Source organism: Rhinolophus ferrumequinum, chromosome 8 (genome assembly GCF_004115265.2).
Source record: "Rhinolophus ferrumequinum isolate MPI-CBG mRhiFer1 chromosome 8, mRhiFer1_v1.p, whole genome shotgun sequence".
NCBI classification, from domain to species: Eukaryota; Metazoa; Chordata; class Mammalia; order Chiroptera; family Rhinolophidae; genus Rhinolophus; species Rhinolophus ferrumequinum.
In genome coordinates, this window is record NC_046291.1 from 50,400,853 (window position 1) to 50,421,494 (window position 20,642).

The following is a 20,642-nucleotide window of genomic DNA, read 5'->3' on the forward strand; positions in this document are numbered from 1 at the left end:
CTTGAACCAGCAAGAAAATCTTCCGAGAGAGGAGGGAGAAACAGAGTGAGTTGAGGAATACAGTACTTAAATACAGTTGCTTGATTTTCATTGGTTATCTTCTTTCTTACGGTGACCAGTCTAATCCAGCCTTCCTTGTCAAATCCCTCTCCTCCCCCACGCACTGCTAGGGCTGCACAGGGTGTCTTGCTAGGAACTGACTGCAGGCAGTATGTAGGCATCTTTCATTCAGAATGGACGTTAATATATTGAATAGAGCAGAAAGCTTTTAGAAATGTATCATTTGTCAAAATTGGATGGCTTTTAAAAAGGGAGAGAGATGCTGAATGTTTTGTATGTTAGCACTCATTCTTTATTTCTGTTCAGACTCCTAAGTTTTCAGAAGCTTAAACATAGAGCCCTTTAAAAAGAAAAAAGAAGAAGAAAGAAGAAATCTTCTGGTTAGTCGACCTCTTTTTAAGAAGTGCTTCATCATCCTCCTCCACTTCTCTGTGATGTTTCTCTGCAGCTCTCTGTAGGTTAGGTTCTGTGCTGGCTGGCAGAATGCTCATTTGTTAGCTGAATACAGAGTTCATCGACAGACATAGATCAATATAGGTTTTCTTTCTTTCCTGTGAATTCCAAAATGCCATCCAAAGAGTCTTGGTCGGGTAGGAAAACTAAGAGAGCTGCAGTTCACAAATCAAAACAAGAGGGCCGTCAGCAAAATTTATTGATAGCAGCCTTGGGAATGAAACTGGGTTCTCAAAAGTCGTCTGTGACAATCTGGCAACCTCTGAAACTCTTTGCTTATTCGCAGTTGACATCACTTGTTAGAAGAGCAACTCTGAAAGAAAACGAACAAATTCCAAAATATGAAAAGGTTCACAATTTCAAGGTAAGAATATTCGTTTTTAACCTTTTCTTATAAGAAGGGAAATGTACATTACTTGAAATATACAATATTAAAGGACTATCTGCTGATGTCTTTTTAAAACTAGGATGACTGGACTAAAATGTTCTTGCTATTTAAGGAATGAAGATGTTTGAAGCATAGTTTTATTTAAGGACTAGCTGGATAAAGCTAATAGAATCCAACCCCATTTTATCTAATGCTGATTTAGTATTCTGTTTAATCAGTGTATCTCAGTGGTAAAGGTCTTGACTGATATTTAAAAGATCTCATTTAATAATGATTTTGGCAGTTAATTTTTTTTTGTGATGCAAATATGTCTAACTACCTTTGTCGGATATTTCGTGAGAGGATTAGATCTTATCTCTGTTCATTTCTGGTAAAAAGCTTTGGCTATAAGAGTCATGTGCTGATGCATCTGGATTGAGCAGATGGTCTGCATTTCCCATAGTTTCTGTCTTTCCTCCTCTGTTAATGAATTGACCATGATGAGAGGAGACTGACGACCAGGAGAATGTTGCTGCTGCTGACACTAGCAGCTTCCCTTCAGTTTCTGACTATTTGCTTTCACCTGTGTGTGTAGTTTTTCATTATTGTATTAATGTGTTTTACCGACTATGATCATCTTTTGTCAAGGTGATGTATGTGTTGATTTCAAGCTGTGTGTAGCCCTTGCCTGTATTTATAGCATGATATAAGGCCTCGGAGTTCAGCTCTTTGCAACCTGATTTCAGGGAACATGCAATGTGAGACCATGCAGAGGAGACCCAGTTACACTTGATGGGTGGATGTATGTACTGGTATTTCTATAGTAACTTCCCAGTAGTTAGACAACTCTATGATGAAGTTCTTGAGACATGAATATTTTTAGCTTAGATAAAATGTCCTTAGTTTTGATGTTAGGGGGCATCTGGTTTCAAAAGATGTTAAAGGCTGGAAACCCTGATCTTCCATTTGTTTATTAATTTTTCAACATTTATTCAGCAGATAGAATGCACCAGGCTCTGTAGCAGGAAATTTCATTCCAAATTTGCAATTCATCCTGATTTTTAACACCATTTATTTTACTCAAATGCTAAATACAAAGCCCCCTATATGCTCTGCTTTTTCCATAGTGAGGAATGGATTTTTATGACCTTCAGATCATTTTGGGATGAAGGATAAATTCCAGAGGGTGTGTAAAGATTGCTAATATTTCAAGGTAAACCAAATAGCATTTTCTTCTCCCCCTTTAATCATATCATTAAGGCCTTACCTTTAAGCCAGTATCTTTGATTTAAAATTAAACAGACCATTTAGTATGTGCATCCAGTTCTAACCACATCTTCCATTTATGAACCTAAATAACACATGCAGGTTATTAGGCCTCAGTTTCTTCTTGCATGATATAAAACTTGGCCTTACAGGATTTTTATCAGGAAAAATGATCCCAAATAAATCTTTTTGCAAACATAAAGTTTATATGCATATTTATCCACAACATATAGCAGTTTAGTCTCCTAAGCAAGAAACTATGCATACTGTTTAGAAATGGCTGAGATTTTAAAATATAACTCCAAAGATGTACCCTCTGGTGTGTTCAGCAGAAACAAATTGACCTGTGCAGGATACCATTTTAGTGCTAAGTCAAGTTCATTGTACATGCTTTCTGTTAATATTGATTAAAGGCAAAACGTAAGTTTGTTCAAGGAGTTGCATAAACCAGTATATTCTTTTTTTCTGTTTCTTTGTATCTTTCAGTAGTTTCTCAGTTTTAATTTAACACATGGCTTTAATGAGCAAATTTTGTACAGCCAGAAAGTGCTGACTATGGGACGAATTGTGACTGTTAGCTTGATACCCAAAGATATTTGCCTTAAAAAAAAACAATTTAAAAAAAGGCACATTAAAAAGTGGAAGTCTGATTCCTTCTCTGGAGCTGAAAAATTAAAACCAGCTTGGGCATAGTGTTTTTAAAAAAGCATGCTCGAGAAAGAGTTTGTGTTAGACAGTGAGTTGCATTACATATTTTTTTAGAGTTGCTAATAAGGTCAGAAGTCTCAGAATTTGACTCTTTTCATCGAAATTACTCTTTGTTATTTAAAAAATGTTTCTATGGCTTGGCATTATACAAAAGAGAAGGGTGGGGGGGTTCATACTTGACTTCCGAGAACATCCCCAAAAGAATTCGGACTCTGTGGCAGGAGCAGTTGTCTCCCACACAAATGTTCACTTAGAATGTCACTGTGACATGTAAGTATAAGTTCAGTGATTTATTGTGGGAAAAACACTGAGCATTTACGTAATGATAAGCATTCACATGGCCGTGCCATTGACAATTTCCTATGTTGGTAAAAGTATATTTTGCCTAACCACGAGTCCACTCACCAAAACCTCATTTCAATGTGGTTTTCTTTTTTGCTTCTTGAACTGCTTTGTTATGTAACGTTGCTCTGTGGTGTTGAACAGCTGCCAAATCTTATTTCAGAGGCTAAAGCCAAGAGTGTCTTATGTCTTATACCTTTGGTGAAAGCATTCACCAAGGTGAAATCCCAAAAAAATCAACTGGGCCTAACTCCAGACAGATGTATATTTTTTAAGGGTTTTCGAAGGGGGTGGGGAAACAAAACGGAAGGCTTCCCATTTTGCTGTGTTATGTAACATGGTCTTTCTTTCTTTCTTTCTTTCTTTCTTTCTTTCTTTCTTTCTTTCTTTCTTTCTTCCTTTCTTTTTATTGTTACTTATAAGGATTTGATAAAGAATCAATCACAAGGAAGATCATTGCCTCTCTCAGGAGGATCATCATTTTAAAAATAAATGTACCACATTTTTTTAAACATGATTTCCCTATAAGTTGTCAGCATAACTTAGAGCGAAAATAATTTTAACTGTCTCCTGGATCAACCTTTCATTTTAAGAACTACCCTCCTCCTCCTCCCGCTCCTAACATGAGAAAGAGAGAGCAAGCTAAGTCCTTGAGCAGACTTTAAACCAAACAAAAACCCTCTGACATTAAAAGTAAGACACAGGTAGCCCCCCAGCATCCCGCGCACATCTCGGGCGCTGGCTAGAATGATAACCAAGTCCCAGCCCTTGCCCTCAGGAGCTTGCATCTTATTTATTTGTATGACCTTGGGCAGATTGCTGCTTCTCTCTATAAACCTGTTTTTACATCAGAAAAATTGAGTTCCTGGTATGTGTGGGTGCATGGTAGCTACTATTTTTGTTATTACAAATTATCCCTAAATGGGTATTTTTTCTGAATCTATGCCAAGACTGTTGTTCTTGCCCAGGTACAGAGGTCATGCCGCAGTTGAGAGCTCTGGCATGATTGTGGGGGCTAAAGAAAACTCTTGCTTCTTTCTTAGTTCCCAGGCAGGGTTAGATGTTATATAAGAGCAGTTGCATTTTCATGCACCACACAATACAGGGAAATCCTCTATATTTCTTTTACTCCCTCCAAATTATTCAATGTTTCGTTTGGTATGTTTAATTCAGATAGCTTTGTAAAATAAAATCAGGATTCCGTAAAATAACAACAGAAACCTGGCTACTTAGGCAAATTAAATAATTAAAAAGAAAACATTAAGAATTACAGTGAGTAAATACTTTAAAATATGAGTTTAGTTTTTTTGTGTGTTTTTTTTTAAATACAGGACAGGGAGAAGGAAACTTTGGGGAAGGCGAACAGGCCCCTATTGGGGAACAGTGTGTACTTCCAGGACTTTTTTTTTTCCAAGTCAAGTTGTTGTCCTTTTTAATCTTAGTTGTGGAGGGTGTCGTTCAGTTTCAAGCTGTTGTCCTTTCAGTCTTAGTTGTGGAGGGCACAGCTCAGCTCCAGGTCCAGTTGCTGTTGTTAGTTGCAGAGGGCACAGCCCACCATCCCTTGCGGGAGTTGAACCAGCAACCTTGTGGTTGAGAGGACGCGCTCCAACCAACTGAGCCATCTGGGAGCTCAGTGGCAGCTCAGCTCAAGGTGCCGTGTTCAATCTTAGTTGCAGGGGACAGAGCCCACCATCCCTTGCTGGACTCGAGGAATTGAACTGGCAACCCTGTGGTTGAGAGCCCACTGGCCCATGTGGGAATCGAACCGGCAGCCTTCGGAGTTAGGAGCACGGAGCTCCAACCGCCTGAGCCACCGGGCCGGCCCTAGTTCTTTTTTTTAAGGTAGTTTTGAAGTGACTGATTAATTTTAAAGTTTCAGATACTTGTATTCTGCATATAAATGAAAGGTGTAACATATTATATTAAGAGACTTAATGTTGCCAAGATAATATGCAAGCAGTGCATCCTTAAATGTGAATTGATACTGCAATTAAAATAACACTATAATATGAACCTTGTAATAATTAGTAAAATTACTGATTCAAGACCTACAGGGATAAAGTCATGATAGTGACTCCATCAGTCCCGGCCAATAGACTAAATATTCTGCTGTTTAACAAACTGAAAGGTAGGAATGGCCAGCACTTCTGCTGAAAGTGATCTTTTCTTTCTTTCGAAGGACACAGGCAAATCCAAGCCATATGTTCTTCACTCGATTCACATTTGAGAATAAATACAGAATGAACCAGCAAATAAAGACAGATATACTGTATTTTGACGTGTATAATGCGTTCCTGTGTATAATGTGCACCCAAGTTTTGGCCCAAACTTTCAGGGGAAAAAAATCATTTTAATTTTTTAATTCAAATTTTTATTTGTTTACATTTAGGTACTTGTTTTTTGTATTATAAAGGAATTTTAGCATTTATTTTTTAACATATTATGGTACAAGAAATTTTATGTACCAGTAACAAATTTACGATATTTACGCATCATAGAAGGCCAAGAACTCTTCATTGTTGCCAGTTTATCGTAAGTTCAACAAAACCAATTATCGTATTCCAGGGTATTATTTTGCATATGGATATTGTTATTGATTTCTAGAATTACACTTTTAACTCATAAGCATAAATAAAAGAATTGAAAACATTTATAGGGAGCAGCTGGTTAGCTCAGTTGGTTAGAGCGTGGGGCTCTTAATAACAAGGTTGCTGGTTCAATCCCCACATGGGCCACTGTGAGCTGCGCCCTCCACAACTAGATTGAAACAACTACTTGACTTGGAGCTGATGGGTCCTGGAAAAACACACTTGAATAAATAAAAGTTTAAAAAACAAAGTATTAAAAACATTTATATAGCTATGGAATTAGTACTACCCATGTATAATGCACATCCTTATTTTTCCCCTCACAAATCTGGGCAAAAAAGTGTGCATTTTACACGGCTAAATATGGTAGTATGAAATGTGGAGTTCAACTACATGATCTCTAAGTTCTCTTATAGCTCTAAAATTCTCTGATTAAATAATCTTGAGAAGCATTTGACTTGTTAATATAATTATTTTGTTTTCCATTACTAAAACTTTGTTAAGGCCCATGTAGGGACAAATTTTCAATATATTAATTTTTAAAAAGAATCAAAATGAACTATAGATGAAAGACTATTTTTTTTAAACCAGTTATATTAACAGTGAAACGTCATATTCAAGGCCTGTGCCTACCACCTCCCCCAGTTTTGTCTCTCTCTGCTTCCTTCCCGTCCCCACATTTAGTATAATGCCCCACATTTAGATGCTCAAGAAGCATCTACTGAACAACTAATAAATGTGCACAGTGTGACATGGGGAACTTTTGTTGGCATGGTGGTGGTAGTTGTTATTTTGAAACCATTTCTCATGGCAGCAGGAAATTTCAACACAACATTAGATTCTTCTCAAGACCTATATTGTTACAAATAGGTTTTTTAAAAATCAAATTCATGTGAGTTTTTAAAATCAAATAAAACCTCAAACATCATGTTATCTTATATTTGTCAGGAATATCTGTGTTCACATTTTCAGTGCTTAGAAATGTGAGTATTGTTTTGAATTAATAGTAATATAAAATAAGTTAAATGCAATATGACAAAATAAAAAGGCAGCCTGGAATGTCTCATCATAAACTTCAGCAGTGATGTCACTCATCATTGTCTCACATATGGGATATGAACATAGTGTCCAAAATAAACCTTATAAAGGAACAATGTTTTTCTCCAAATAGATTAAGTTGAATTATAATATATATCTTAATATTATACATATATATGTATATGTATGTGTATATACACACACACAATTCCTAACTCTTAAGGTGGGTCACTTGCAAGAAAAGATAAAATAAGTATCAGTGCATAGTGGGGATTATTTCTGCCTAGGGCAGTCGGATTTGTAGAGGGCTGATAGAAAGTAGGAGATTGGACAAGATTATAAAGTCCTGTAGGCATTGTGTTCCTGTTGCTATCTGGCAGTTATCAGATGCTGTGGAAGCCAAAACTAATGAACACACATGACTCTGTTTTTTACTTCTGCCCCTGCTGGTGTTGAGGAGGTCCGCAAAGACTCAAACTTCCATCCAGGCCTCCATCCTGCTCTCAGCATTGTGGCCCTCTCTGTTCAGCCCTGTCTATCCTTCTTATGGTTTATAATTCTGTCTGGGGAACTGGTTATGACACATCAAGTGCAAATCTATATCACTGAAATCACTGGAACGGTGACTGCCTGCCATTAATAATCCCAAAAGAAACATTTCCCAAGGTTCTTGTTGGTTAGCACATGGTTGCTTATACTTCTTCACAGCCATTTTATGGGGCTACAGAATTTTAAATGCTATACTTCACTCAAGGTAAACCCATGATATCATGGAATGGAAGAATTAATATTGCTAAAATGTTTATTCTATCCAAAGTGATCTACAGATTTAATGCAATTCTTATCAAAACCCCAAAGACATTCTTTGCAGAAATAGAAAAAGCAATCCTAAAATTCATGTGGAACCACAAAAGACCCCAAATAGCCAAAACAATCTTAAGTAAGAAGAACAAAGCTGGAAGCATCACACTTCCTGATTTCAAAATATATTTCAAAGCTATAGTAATCAAAATAGTACGGTACTGGCATAAAAACAGACAGACCAATGCAACAGAATAGAAAGCCCCGAAATAAATCCATACTTGTACAGTCAACTGATCTGCAACAAGGGTGCCAAGGATAGGATAGTCTCAATAAATGTTGAAGAAACTGGATATCCACATGCAAAAGAATGAAATTGGTCCCTTATCTCACAACATATACAAAAATCAACTAAAAAATGGATTAAAAACTTACATATAAGCCTTGAAACCAAAAAACTACTAGAAGAAAATCTAAGAAGAAAGCTTCTTGCCATTGGTCTGATGAGGGGGTTTTGGCTATGACACCAAAAGCACAGGCAACAAAAGCAAAAGTAAACAGCAGGTGGGATTGCATCAAATTAAAAAGCTTCTGCACAGCAAAGGAAACAGAGTGAAAAGACAACCTATGGAATAGGAGAAAATATTTGCAAACCATGATGAGTTAATGTCCAGTCCAAAATATATAAGGAACACATACAACTCAATAGCAAAAAAGCAAATAACCCAATTTTAAAATGGGCAAAGGACTTGATAGGCATTTCTCAAAATAAGATTATACAAATGGCCAACAGGTATATGAAAAGATGCTCAACATGAGGGAAATAAAATCAAAACCACAATGAGATACCACCTCACACCGCTGGAATGGCTGTTATCAAAAAGACAAAAGATAACCAGTGTTGATGAAGATGTGGAGAAAAGGAAACCCTGGTACACTGTTGGTGCAAATGTAAATTGGTACTGCAATTATGGGAAACAGTATGGAACTTCTTCAAAAAATGAAAAATAAAACTAACTTGCAGTCCAGCAATAGGTTGCCTTTTAACTCTATTGTTTCCTTTGCTGTGCGGATTTATCATTACATGTAGTCCTACATGTCTATTTTTGCTTTTGGTGGTTAAAATTTGGAGAGAGTTTTAGGAGTTTTTCTTTCTGTTAGTGGGACTTATTAGGTGCCCTATTTTATGGAATTAAAAATATATGAGAGTAAACGTAAATTTAGAGGAAAGATTTACAAGTTTGCTTTTCTCACTAGGAGGCTGTTAGTGGAATATATTAAGTACACTATTTCTTTTATATAACTAAAAACCAAACAATTGAAAACAAATAAACCTGAGGCCAGCCTTTGAAATTAATATGTAAGGTTGCCACTTATAAACACCTTAAGAAGCGTGGCTCTCTCTCACCAGAACCTATACTAATTCTTATTCCCAACCAATATCCTACTTTGAGACCCTCTGACAGAAAACTACATCGAAAGTGGCATTCATTCTTTCCAGCATGTATATCCAGCCTACTGAGAATGATTTAGAAAATCTGGTATCTCCAAAATTTATCCCAAAGTAGAGAACCAACCTGGCATGTAACTCCCAACACAATAACAAGTCAAGGTTGTAAACATAGGAAGAACACACACTTTAAATAAGTCACCTCTTCCAAAATTCTGTTCTCTTAATATTTTAGTTTGTGTCCACACAATATAATCTTCAAGGATTGTTTTTTTCCCACATTTGGGACATGTTGGTACTTTAATGGCAACTTTTTTTGTCACTTGTATCATAACTACATTCTCCCCTTCCAGATTTAGCTGAGGATTGAGTCTTCTAGCCTGCTTATTTTGTAAATTAATAGGAGAGATAGATATGTAGTATTTTATATGTCTATTTTTCAAAACCTTGTTTAATTGACAAGTTATACTGTCATATGTCATCATCTTTGTGACTCACTATGTCAGCATTCCTCAGAGGACAAAGAGTCTTCCTTAGGAGTGAGACCTACTGTGGCTTTAAGAAGATAGTCAAAGCATGTGCCTGAAAAATACATAAATGTCATAACATCTTATCTCAGTTATTATCTATGTTGTAAAGTTCCCTATTATCTCAATACACTTATCATCATTAGTCAGATTTATTATTCGTATATAATAATACATGACACAAAAATATCACTGCCTTCATCAAAGAGCCCAAAGAGCAGAGAGAGAAGAGAAACATGCATATACACAAAAGGAAGTGGAATATAGGTCTAAGAAAGATTTTTTTAAGTGAAGAGAATACAGGTCTGACAAATTCGTGAACTTGTTGCAACAATGTTGTTAACCTTTTTTGACATCAGAGGGATTATTCATTATGAATTTGTACCAACTGGACAAACAGTTAACCAAGTTTACTATTCGGAAGTGCTGAAAGAGCTACGTGAAAAAGTTAGACGACCTGAACTTTTAGCCAACAATTCATGACTCTTGCATCACAACAATGCACCAGCTCACGTGGTACTGTCTGCGAGGGAGTTTTTAGCCAGTAAACAAATAACTGTATTGGAACACCCTCCCTAACTCACCTGATCTGGACCCAATGACTTCTTTCTTTACCCAAAGATAAAGGAAATATTGAAAGGAAGACATTTTTATGACATTCAGGACATCAAGGATAATACAACTATCGCTCTGATGGCCATTCCAGAAAGAGTTCCAAATTGCTTTGAAGGATGGACTAGGCGCTGGGTCGGTGCGTAGCTTCCCAAGGGGAGTACTTCAAAGGTGACTGTAGTGATATTCAGCAGTGAGGCATGTAGCACTTTTTCTAGGATGAGTTCGCGAACTTAATTGTCTGACCTCGTACATGCAAATACTGATTTCTTAAATATTTTACCAAAGTAATGCTGGCATCTGGAAAATCACTACAAATTATTTTCCTGATAAACACGAAAAATACCAGTTTTTTTTTCCAGGTTTACTCTTCTTAAATTATCTTAAGATTCTTCTACCGTGTTTCCCCAAAAATAAGACTGGGTCTTATATTGATTTACGCTCCAAAAGACACATTAGGGCTTATGTTCAAGTGATGTCATCCTGAAAAATCATGCTAGGGCTTATTTTCTGGGTAGGTCTTATTTTCAGGGAAACACGGTAGTTGCAAAATAGGAAAGCTAGAAAAGAAAAAGGGAAATAGCCCAGCAGTGTTACACTTTTGAAGAACATCGTCACCTGCTTATTTTCTATATTTTTATATTCTTTGAGGAGCAAAAATAGAACTTGGGTGTGTTTTTTAAAAAGTGTTATCCAGACATAAAAATTAAAAAGAAAAGAATATATCTATTCTTAGGTCACGGGAGCCAAAGGATTCTTGTGATAGCCTCCAGTCTGTTGTAGTAGAGATGATGTTTTGGCTGTCTGTGTAAATGGATATGCCCAACTCAAACCTAAAATATCAGGCTCACTCTTTTTTCTTTTGTAGAACTTCCTTTGTTCAGAATTCCAGCTCTTCCATGTGCCGCACCCTAATCACTGCTATGGTTCTGCCTCACAAGCTTGGACAGTGCCCTTGTTCATAAAGAGAAAGTCCATCTCTAGGAGACATGCTATTTTGCTTTGATGGTTGCTATTATAGCTCATTACTCCAAAATTGTATAATATTGCTTCAGTGTGTCATTTTAAATTTGGAGCCCATGATGACTGATATTTACCATTTGTTGGAACAGATCTATTTCAAGTGTCAGAAAGCCCAACCCATGCTCCCTAAGGCAAAAAGGGAAATCATTGGGTTCCATAGTAGGAAAAGTCTGGTGTTACAGGAAAGTATCCTTGACCCAGAGGCGCTTAAAAATGCCACCAAAAACTCTGTCTCCGAGCTCTGTCTTCATTTTTAGGCTCCTCTAGTGACAAGATGGCTGGCAGAGGTACCAGCTCTATATATTCTTAGATTCGAGTCAGCTGCAAAGAGACCCTGTTTGAACAAAACATCTGGACCTGGTGGGCATTCATATGCCCATCTCTGAACCAGTAGCTCTGGTTTCAGGAGAACAGAATGTGCTGATTGGCTTAGATCTAGGTCACATACCCTCCCCTGGAGCTGGGAATAAGGTCTGTTTCATACAGTCACACAGACTGAGGACTGTTATCCAAAAATAAGACATTTATTGTTCGTGGCTTAAAAAATAAGAAATGCCCACTATAACATTAAATGACAAATGAAATCACCACGTACAAGATCGTACCGTGTTTCCCTGAAAATAAGACTGGTTCTTATATTAAGGTTTGCTCCAAAAGATACATTAGGGCTTATGTTCAAGGGATATCATCCTAAAAAAATCATGCTAGGGTTTATTTTCTGTTTAGGTCTTATTTTCAGGGACACATGGTAGTACACAACCTACTAAATACAGCAATGTTAATGTAACACTTTGGTGGGAGAGATGGACTAATAGAGCACAATGACAAAGGAAGCCTAAAGCAGTTCAGCCTCTATACGGGACATTGAGAATTGGCTGATTACGTTAATATTATTTCACACATGTAGAAACTGAAGCCCAGAGAAGTCCAAAGTTCAAGCTCACATGAAAGATCAATTTTAGAAACAAGAACATTTTCAGCTATGATGGAAGAAATAGATCTACCTTCCCATCTTAAATAATGAGAAAACCAGAAAAAGTATATAAAACAACAGTCAGACATTGAACAATGGGTAGTACGATACTGTGATACATGAAAGAAGGAACACAAACAAGATAGGTCTTAAGATTGCTCTTGCTTACTGCCTGAAGGGAGGCCACAGCACATGGACGGGGAATCCCAAGAAAGCCCAGTGCTCTGGCCAAGTTGAGGACACAGAGATTGGAGTTTGGCAAGATAAAGTAGCTAAAATTTGTGGGACAGAGTTTCTGGGAGGACAGAGCTGTACACAGAAAGAGCTCTGAAGATCTGTATAGGAGTCTTCTTGAGTCTTTGAGTACTTATCTACAAATTCATGAAAGAAAACCTTTGGAAAATCATCAGAAAGCAATAGGCTGAACAATTACTGAAATTCACCCAGGGCTGAGAACAGTTTTGCCTACAGTAGGGATGGAAAGACATTATAAAACCTGAGGCATTGTTTAAAAGTCCTCAAAGGGGTAGCATTTTAGTAGCATGACTAAATTAGCAGTAGATGAAAGGCTACATTGAGGAAAGAAATAAAAGCTATTTAAAGTGATCCAAATGAAATCTCTAGAGATGAAAAATATATCTGAAATGAAAAATAACACTGGATGGTATTAAAAGCGTATTGTGCCACAGAAGAAAAGATTAGTAAACCAGAAGACATAACAATAGAAAATATCCAAAATAAATTTTTACTTAATTAAAAAAAAAATACAGCATTAATGACCAGTGGGACAATATCAAACAATCTAACTTAAGTATAATTGGAGTCAGTAGGAGCAGTGATGGAGGGCCAAAGGAACCAAGCAGTTATTTGAACATACAGTCATGGGTCACTTAACAAGGGGGATGCGTTCTAAGAAAGGCATCATTAGGCAATTTCAATGTTGTGCAAATATCATAGAGTGCACTTACGCCAACCTAGATGGCATAACCTACTACACACCTAGGCTTTATGGTACAGCCTATTGCTCCTAAGCTACAAACCTGTACAGCATATTACTGTACTGAATACTGTAGGCAGTTGTAACACAATGGTAAATATTTGTGTATCTAAACTTATCTAAACATAGAAAAGGTAGAGTAAACATATAAAGTGTGTGTGCACACATTGGGGAGTCCAGGGGAGGGCTGTGGAGGGAGGTACCTTTGGAGAGAGGGTAGATGTCGGGAGGAGGAAAAGAGGAAGGGAGAGAAGGGGAGAGCAGAGATCAAAAGAGACCGAGAGAGAAAGCTTGAGATGAGAAATAATAAAAGGAAGAGGGAGAGAAAAGGAACAGGACTTGGAGGAAAGAGAGAAAAAGAAATAGAGGGAAGGAGAGTGAGTTTGTGAGCACGAGTGTGTGTATGTATGTGCCTGCACACAGGCAGGCAGAAGGCAAGTGGGCAGCGTGCTGATCCTCCTCGTCTGTTTAACTCACCAGAGCTAGCAGTAAATTCAACATCGTAGTCAGGTCCAGCCTTTTCTTTCAATATCGCAAACAAAGTTTTGCTTATAATCTGCTAAAATCTTATGGGACCACCAGCATATATGCAGTTCATATATGCAGTTGATCTAAACATCATTATGTGCACATGACTATATAATGACCAAAAATTTTGTAAATTTGCTGAAAACCCACAGATCCAAGAAGTGCAGTGAACTCCAGATAGAAAAAAATATGAAGAAAACACCACCATGGCACATCATAGTCAAATTGCTGAAAAACAGTGTTAAAGGGAAAGTTGAGAGAGCAGCCAAAGAAACAGAAAGAAAATCAGGTTACAGGAAAGAACAATTTTCTTCCAAAAGTGGTATTTCTTTGCCACCGCCTAAGAAGTGAAGTTGTTCATCCCTCACATATAATAACAAAATGTATAGAGGACATCTCTAGCATCTAGAAATTAAGCAGGTGTCCAGTTTCTCTTGCATTTTATTTTCACATTTCAGCTTAATGTGGTTATAGTTTTATGATTTTATAAGACCTTAAATGTATACACCCACACACCAGAATACAATGTGCATTTTTTAAAGAAGAGAAATTAATTTTATACTACTGTTTTCTTTATTGACATCTTTAATTAAAGATTATTTCAGTGTAGGAAAAGTATGTCAACAGAAGAAACAAATTATTTTCCTTTTGTCTCTTACATATCTTACAAAAATTTTTTAAAAAGAAGTTGCAGGGGGAGAATACATACTACATACAGATAAATAAAGAACTACAGCAAAAATTCTCACGAGAAATGATGCAAAACAATGGAATGATATCTTTAAAGTACTCAACAACAAATAACTATCAACCTAGAATTCTATACCCAGCAAAAATATCTTTAAAATGAAGACAAAACAAAAATATTTGTTGCTTTAAACAAAGAAAAGCTGAATGAATTTATCACAAGGAGACCTATACTATTACATTATTAAAGGAAGTTCTTCAGACAGAAGGAAAATAATATCAGATACAAACTTAGATTGTACAAAAGAATAAAGAATTCCAGAAATGGTGAATATATGGGTATGTATAAAGAATGTTCTTACTTCACTTTAGTGCCATTAAAAGATAATTGACTGTTTAAAGCAAAAATAGCAATATATTATGTAGTTTATACAAGTAAAATATATGACAACAGTGTTGAGAGAGTGAAGTATAGTGTTATAAGATTCTTCACTGTACCTGAAGTGGTATAATATTGTGTGAAGGTAGCTTCATAAGTTAAAGATATATATTGTAGACCTTAGAGCAAACTCTAAAAAATAAATTACTTATAAGCTAATAGTGGAGACAAAAATGCATTCATAAAATATATGCAATTTATTCAAAAATATGCAATAAAGAGAAAGAAACAAAGAATAAATGGAATATATCGGAAACAAAAACATGATGGCAGATTTAAACCCTGTCATATTGATAGTTACATGGAAATGTCTCAAAAACTCAAAGGCATAGATTGTCAGATTGGATAAAAAGGCAAGATCCAAGTATATGCTATCCACAAGAAACGGACTTCAATTATAAATACACAGAGAGGCAAAAAGAATAAGATATACCATACAGAAAATAAGTCAAAGAAAATTGGAGTGGCTATATTTATATTAAACATAGTAGTTTTCAGACAAGAAATATTATTGGGAGTTAAAAGGATAAAATTCATCAAGAGGACACAATTTAAAATTTACGTGCACCTAATAACAGGTTCAAAGTACATAAAGTAATAACTGAATTGAAAAGTAAAATAGACGATCCACAATTATAGATGGAGATTTCCACACTTCTCTCTCAATGATAGAACAAATAGAAAATTAGTAAGATATAGAAGACGTGAACAACAGTATCAACCAATTTGACCTAATTGATATGTATATAGTATTCTATCCAGCAACAGCAGAATATACATACTATTCAAGTGAACATGGAAGATTCACCAACACAGACAATATTCCGGCCCACTAAACAAGTGTGAATAAATGTAAAAAGATTGAAGTCATACAAAGCATATTCCCCTACCACAACTTCAATAACAGGTATCTGAAAAATTTCCCACATATTTAGAAATGAAACATTTTACTGCTAAATAATTCACGGATTAAAGAAATCGTAAGGGACATTAGAAAATACTTTGAACTGAATTAAAAAATACAACATCAAAATTTGTGGAATGTGGCTAAAGCACTGCATATAGTGAAATCTTCACTATTAAATGCTTATTTTAGGAAAGAAAAAGTTTAAATCAATGAGCTAAGCCTCTACCTTAAGAATCTAGAAAAAGAAGACCCAATTAAACCAAGTAACAGAAGGAAGGAAATATTAAAGAGCAGCAATCAATGAAACAGAAGAAAAACAATACCTAAAATCTGGTTCTCTTTTACTACAACTTTAAAAAGAGTTTTAGCTACATAGCTTAATAATTTCTTGTGCATTATAGTCAAACCTTTTTTCAGATATATTAGAGGAACGCTTTCATTTGTAACATATGTTAACAGTAAACGTCTTTATGTGACAAATTTAAAAACAAGCCAAAGAGAAATTGAAACCTGGTTGTGTGGAAGTGTTAATATTAGTACAGACTTGGCTTCAAGAAATTGTGGATCATAAGATAATATGGATTGATCTGAGGCTTTTTTGTCTCTCAGTGTTCAGTTTACTTATGTATAATGTTGGTTTAGAGACCATATCACTCAACTGTGGGTTGTAGAGTGGTTTGCATTGCGCAACCAAGTAGATTCTTTTATTTGCCTATTATAACTTCATTATATAACTTTAAGTGATTGATATTTTGAAGTATTGATTCACTGTGTCAATATTTACTCATTTTTGAATGCAAACTTATTCGTGCAAGGAATGAAACTAAACTTTCAAAGTAGAAGTGTTTATGTTATGGCATTTGACATTTTAAAACTTTAAACATGATTCAGTTTAGAGGTAAAGTTCTCTCAGAGCTCCAATGGGAAGAAAAGGAAAAGAATCTGCTTCTGAAACTTTAGAAAAGCCTAAACATTAAAATTACAAGTTTTCTAATACTTTTAAACACCCATATTTTGAAATGGAAAGTGTTTTTAAATTACTGGTTTTATTTATTATACAATAAATTTATTTATTATACACGTGTACCTTGTAACGTGATCAAAATCAATAAATAAAAGGAATGCCTTGGGAACTTTAATGTTTCCACTGCATGATTCCTGAGTTTCAAACTAATGGCTCTGTGTGAGGGACCAGTCTTGAAGTTTAGAACAGAACACTGACACCACAAACCGAGTTCTAGCATTAGTGTGTTTGAGCAAGCTTCTAAGAAGCAAGTTCCCTTGTCTGCACCACATTAACTCAGCTGTGACTGTAGACATATTTCTCCCTCACAGGGAGGGTTGATTGGCCGGGGGAGGGGATTGGTAGATCATCAAGAAAGCCATAAGGAAATTTAAATTTTGTTAATAAGGCCTGATACAGAATTATGGTGAATGGATTGCATGAGTGGAATTAATATTAATTATTTTTTCTGTACATGTTTATTTACTTCAAGTATTGTTTTATACACTAATCAATTAAAAAAAACACTTTTATAATGTTATTCATGTGGGAGCAGAACTAAATTATTATGTTGCTCCAGTAGTTGCCCTACTAGTAAAGTAAGACTAGTATTGTTATAATTTGATCATATTCTGTCAGCTTTTTCCTGTACTTATTTCTCCTACTTAAGAGGCTATCATTTATTTGTGGTGTGACCAATGCAGGTCTAGCAGGCTTTTATGGTATCTCCCTCAGTTTTGAACAGTTTTCTCACTCTTGAAACATTAGGTCACTGATTTTCTGCCATCTGTCATCCTTTTCAAAAGGATCCTTCTGACTGTGTTAACTACCTGTGTGGTTAAGTGTGTACCTCGGAGCCCCTGTGAACTCTCCCTGTGCCATCACCTGTGGCAGCTAGGCGCCTTCAGCATGGTCCAGTCCTCCACGCGCAAAGAACCGACCCCATTCTGACTGCTGTCGCCAGTGGGTGTGCTCCTTCTCCTATTTCAGGCACTGAGCAGCTCCCCCCGTTGCTTAAAGCCTTGTTTCAGCAAGTGTTTGATGCATTCCTGCTCCCTTTCCTGCCGGGGGCACCACATTACACATCCATTCCATCCAGACAAGAGGAGCAGGCATGGCCAGCATGACTCAATGCTGGCGGTTTAACACCTCCAACCCTCACTGACTGCTATGGAATTTCCCTCAAGAATTAAGGCCACTAGTGCTTCTGACTAGATTTAACTAAATAACAAGGCAAGAAGATATTGCCTTGATACGAAAGACACCCCTATTTTAAGTACCCCCTCCCCACCTTTTGTTTTTCTTTTTGCAAGGAATCCCTACACAATTTAAAGTATTTGTTGCTAATGATCTTAGCTAATGTTATATATTCTCTTCTCATGGCTTAATAATATAAATCAAAGTGCTTTAACTGAAGGGGCAAAATTAGGACCAAAATTCTGAATTTCAAATCCCTTGAATCAAACATTAAGCCATCTTAGTGAGACTAAAATTGGATACTTAAAAGAGTACATTCTGGTTGCCCTACAGATAAAAATGGGGGAAAAAGTGGGGAAAAGCCTTTCCTGCCCAGCTGCCTGCCTACCTACATTCCTTTCATTTTCATTTTGATCATCTGTTCTCTCCCTTCATTGCCCAACACCATGCGGGAGAAGTGACTCATCAGAGCCTCCCAAATGAGAGCGGCAGCTGAAATGTCATTCCCACCTTCCCAAGCAAAATTTCATTCCCCCTAATGTTCTTATCACCTGCACCCTAGTTTACATTTGCAGCAGGCTCTTTGGCTGTTCGCATGCATGCTTATTTCTAGAGGTAGTGTTATGGCTTGGAAGGGGTAATGAAGATAGGCTGAATTTTCTTTCCTCTTCCCATGGCATGCATTTCTTTTCCACGGTTTCTATTACTGACATTCAAACTGGAGATACGAATGTCAGAAACAGGATGAGAAGCAGACGTGGTGGTTTTCTTACAGAAGCCAGGGTTTTGGTCAGTGTAACCGCAGGCCCAGTTGGGAATCGCTTCAGTTTTTACCTAGGTCGGTGCCCAGGAGACACACAACCCTTAGCCTATGCCTTGTGGGCCCATCTGTACCCCACCCATCTTCTTCCCTGTCTGTCCTTGTCAGCCTGGTTCTGACCAGTGCCTTCTCTGTGACAGACTCTTGGGGTCCAGTTATCAATCCAGTCTTTCCTCTCTGTTTTTAAGGTGATTAAGGTGAAAGCAGTCCTTCACAGGTGAAGAGCAATCACAAATGCCATAGCAATAAAGTTGTCTTTTTTCCAGTGGCAGAAGAGAAGAGGGCTTTAAAACTGGTTGCTATGCCGTTTGTTCGTGAAGGTATAATTCATGTCGTGTACTCTGTCACTTTCATTTGCCAAGGAGTACCAAAAGAAAGGAGTACCAAAAGTTTGGAGGTGGCCTGGTAAAAATACCTGTGGTCACCTTACAAGGTCGCTTTGCTCAGGACCAGCCCTGGCCGCACTGGTCATACTCATGCTGAAGCTGGTTGCTCTTTTGGATTATCTTACCAAAATGTCCTCCCCAGAGGAATCTTTTTTTTTTGGTAAATTGATCAAGTGATTTGTTTAAATAACTCTACGGAAGAAACAGTGCTGTTGAAAAAGGAATTGGTGTTTCCCACCTTATAACGCCAGTGTTATGTCATTAAGGTCATATGGTAAACAGCAGAAACAGGCAGCTTCTGCTTGCAAGAAACAGTAACTAAAGACTAGTGGATGTCATAGGATAAAGGTGCTACTAACACCTCATTGATCACAAGACCACTGCCGTCAGCCTCAACTAGAAGAAACAGACAAGCCACACATTTGTTTAAAAGACAAAAAGGCCTTCAGCAGGAAGGTAGATGACACATTTTCTTGATTTACATCCAGTGCTACTGTGTTTCCCTGAAAATACGCCCTAACCGGACCATCAGCTCTAATGTGTCTTTTGGAACAAAAATTAATATAAGACCCAGTATTATTTTAATATAAGACCGGGTATAATATGATACCCGGTCTTATATTAATTTTTGCTCCAGAAGACGCATTAGAGCTGATGGTCCGGCTAGGTCTTATTTTCGGGGAAACATGGTAGCAAAGTTATCAGACTTCCTCATTCACATCTAAGAATCAGTGAATGGAAAAGAGAGAAGTGAAGAAGAAGAAGAAAGAGCTGACAACTCTGTAGAGGAAGAAGAAACAGGAAAACTAATACATAAACTTATGAAAACATACAAATCTGGGGCTACTTCGAGTTAAAAAAAAATGTTACTTAATGTCTGTTGGTTGTGTCTGTTGTAAAGACATGAGTAACTTTAATTCCCTGAATGCTGAGCAGCTGCAGACCTCTCGGGGCTAGTATCTACTACACATAAGGCATTCGAGGCAAGTGTCACTCTCTTACAATCTAGCGCTGTGGCCCGAGGTCTGGGACCCCCTGAGAGCCACTCCAGACCTCCTTTCTCCCTGATGCCAGCCTAGTTCTTTCTTAGCATCCTCCTAAGCAGAAAGAATCTCCAAGGTACGCCTTTTGACCTTTTAATGAGTATATAGTGAATGCCCATTCCATTCTGATTTGATCATTTTAAGACAGGAGTTAAAATCCAACCATACACAGTCAACGGCATTGGCTGCAGGGACCAGGGCCCTAGAGCCTTGTCTGCAGGAACAGCACCCTGTTTCCGTTATGCTAGACAGAGCAGTACAGCCGAAGACCTGTTCTACGTAAGTTGTTTAATTTGGCCAGTTGACTTTTTTATCTTTTTCTGAATTGGTAAAATATGCGATATAAACATCACTGGTTTTGTAAAACTGCATACAAAATAAAACATTTAGATAAAGCTCAAATTGAGCACAACCACCCTTTTAAAAA

The 20,642-nt window shown here is 36.9% G+C and overlaps 1 protein-coding gene across 3 annotated transcripts in view; it reads left to right on the forward strand.

Moving 5' to 3' along the window:
* The window catches only part of CHN1 (chimerin 1), a 176,763-nt gene that overhangs the window by 131,798 nt on the left and 24,323 nt on the right, over nt 1–20,642 (forward strand). For all 3 annotated transcript variants that reach the window (XM_033112258.1, XM_033112259.1, XM_033112261.1), the window contains one exon: nt 800–877. In XM_033112258.1, coding sequence (XP_032968149.1) covers nt 800–877 — 78 coding nt within the window. The remainder of the gene's footprint in view (nt 1–799; nt 878–20,642) is intronic.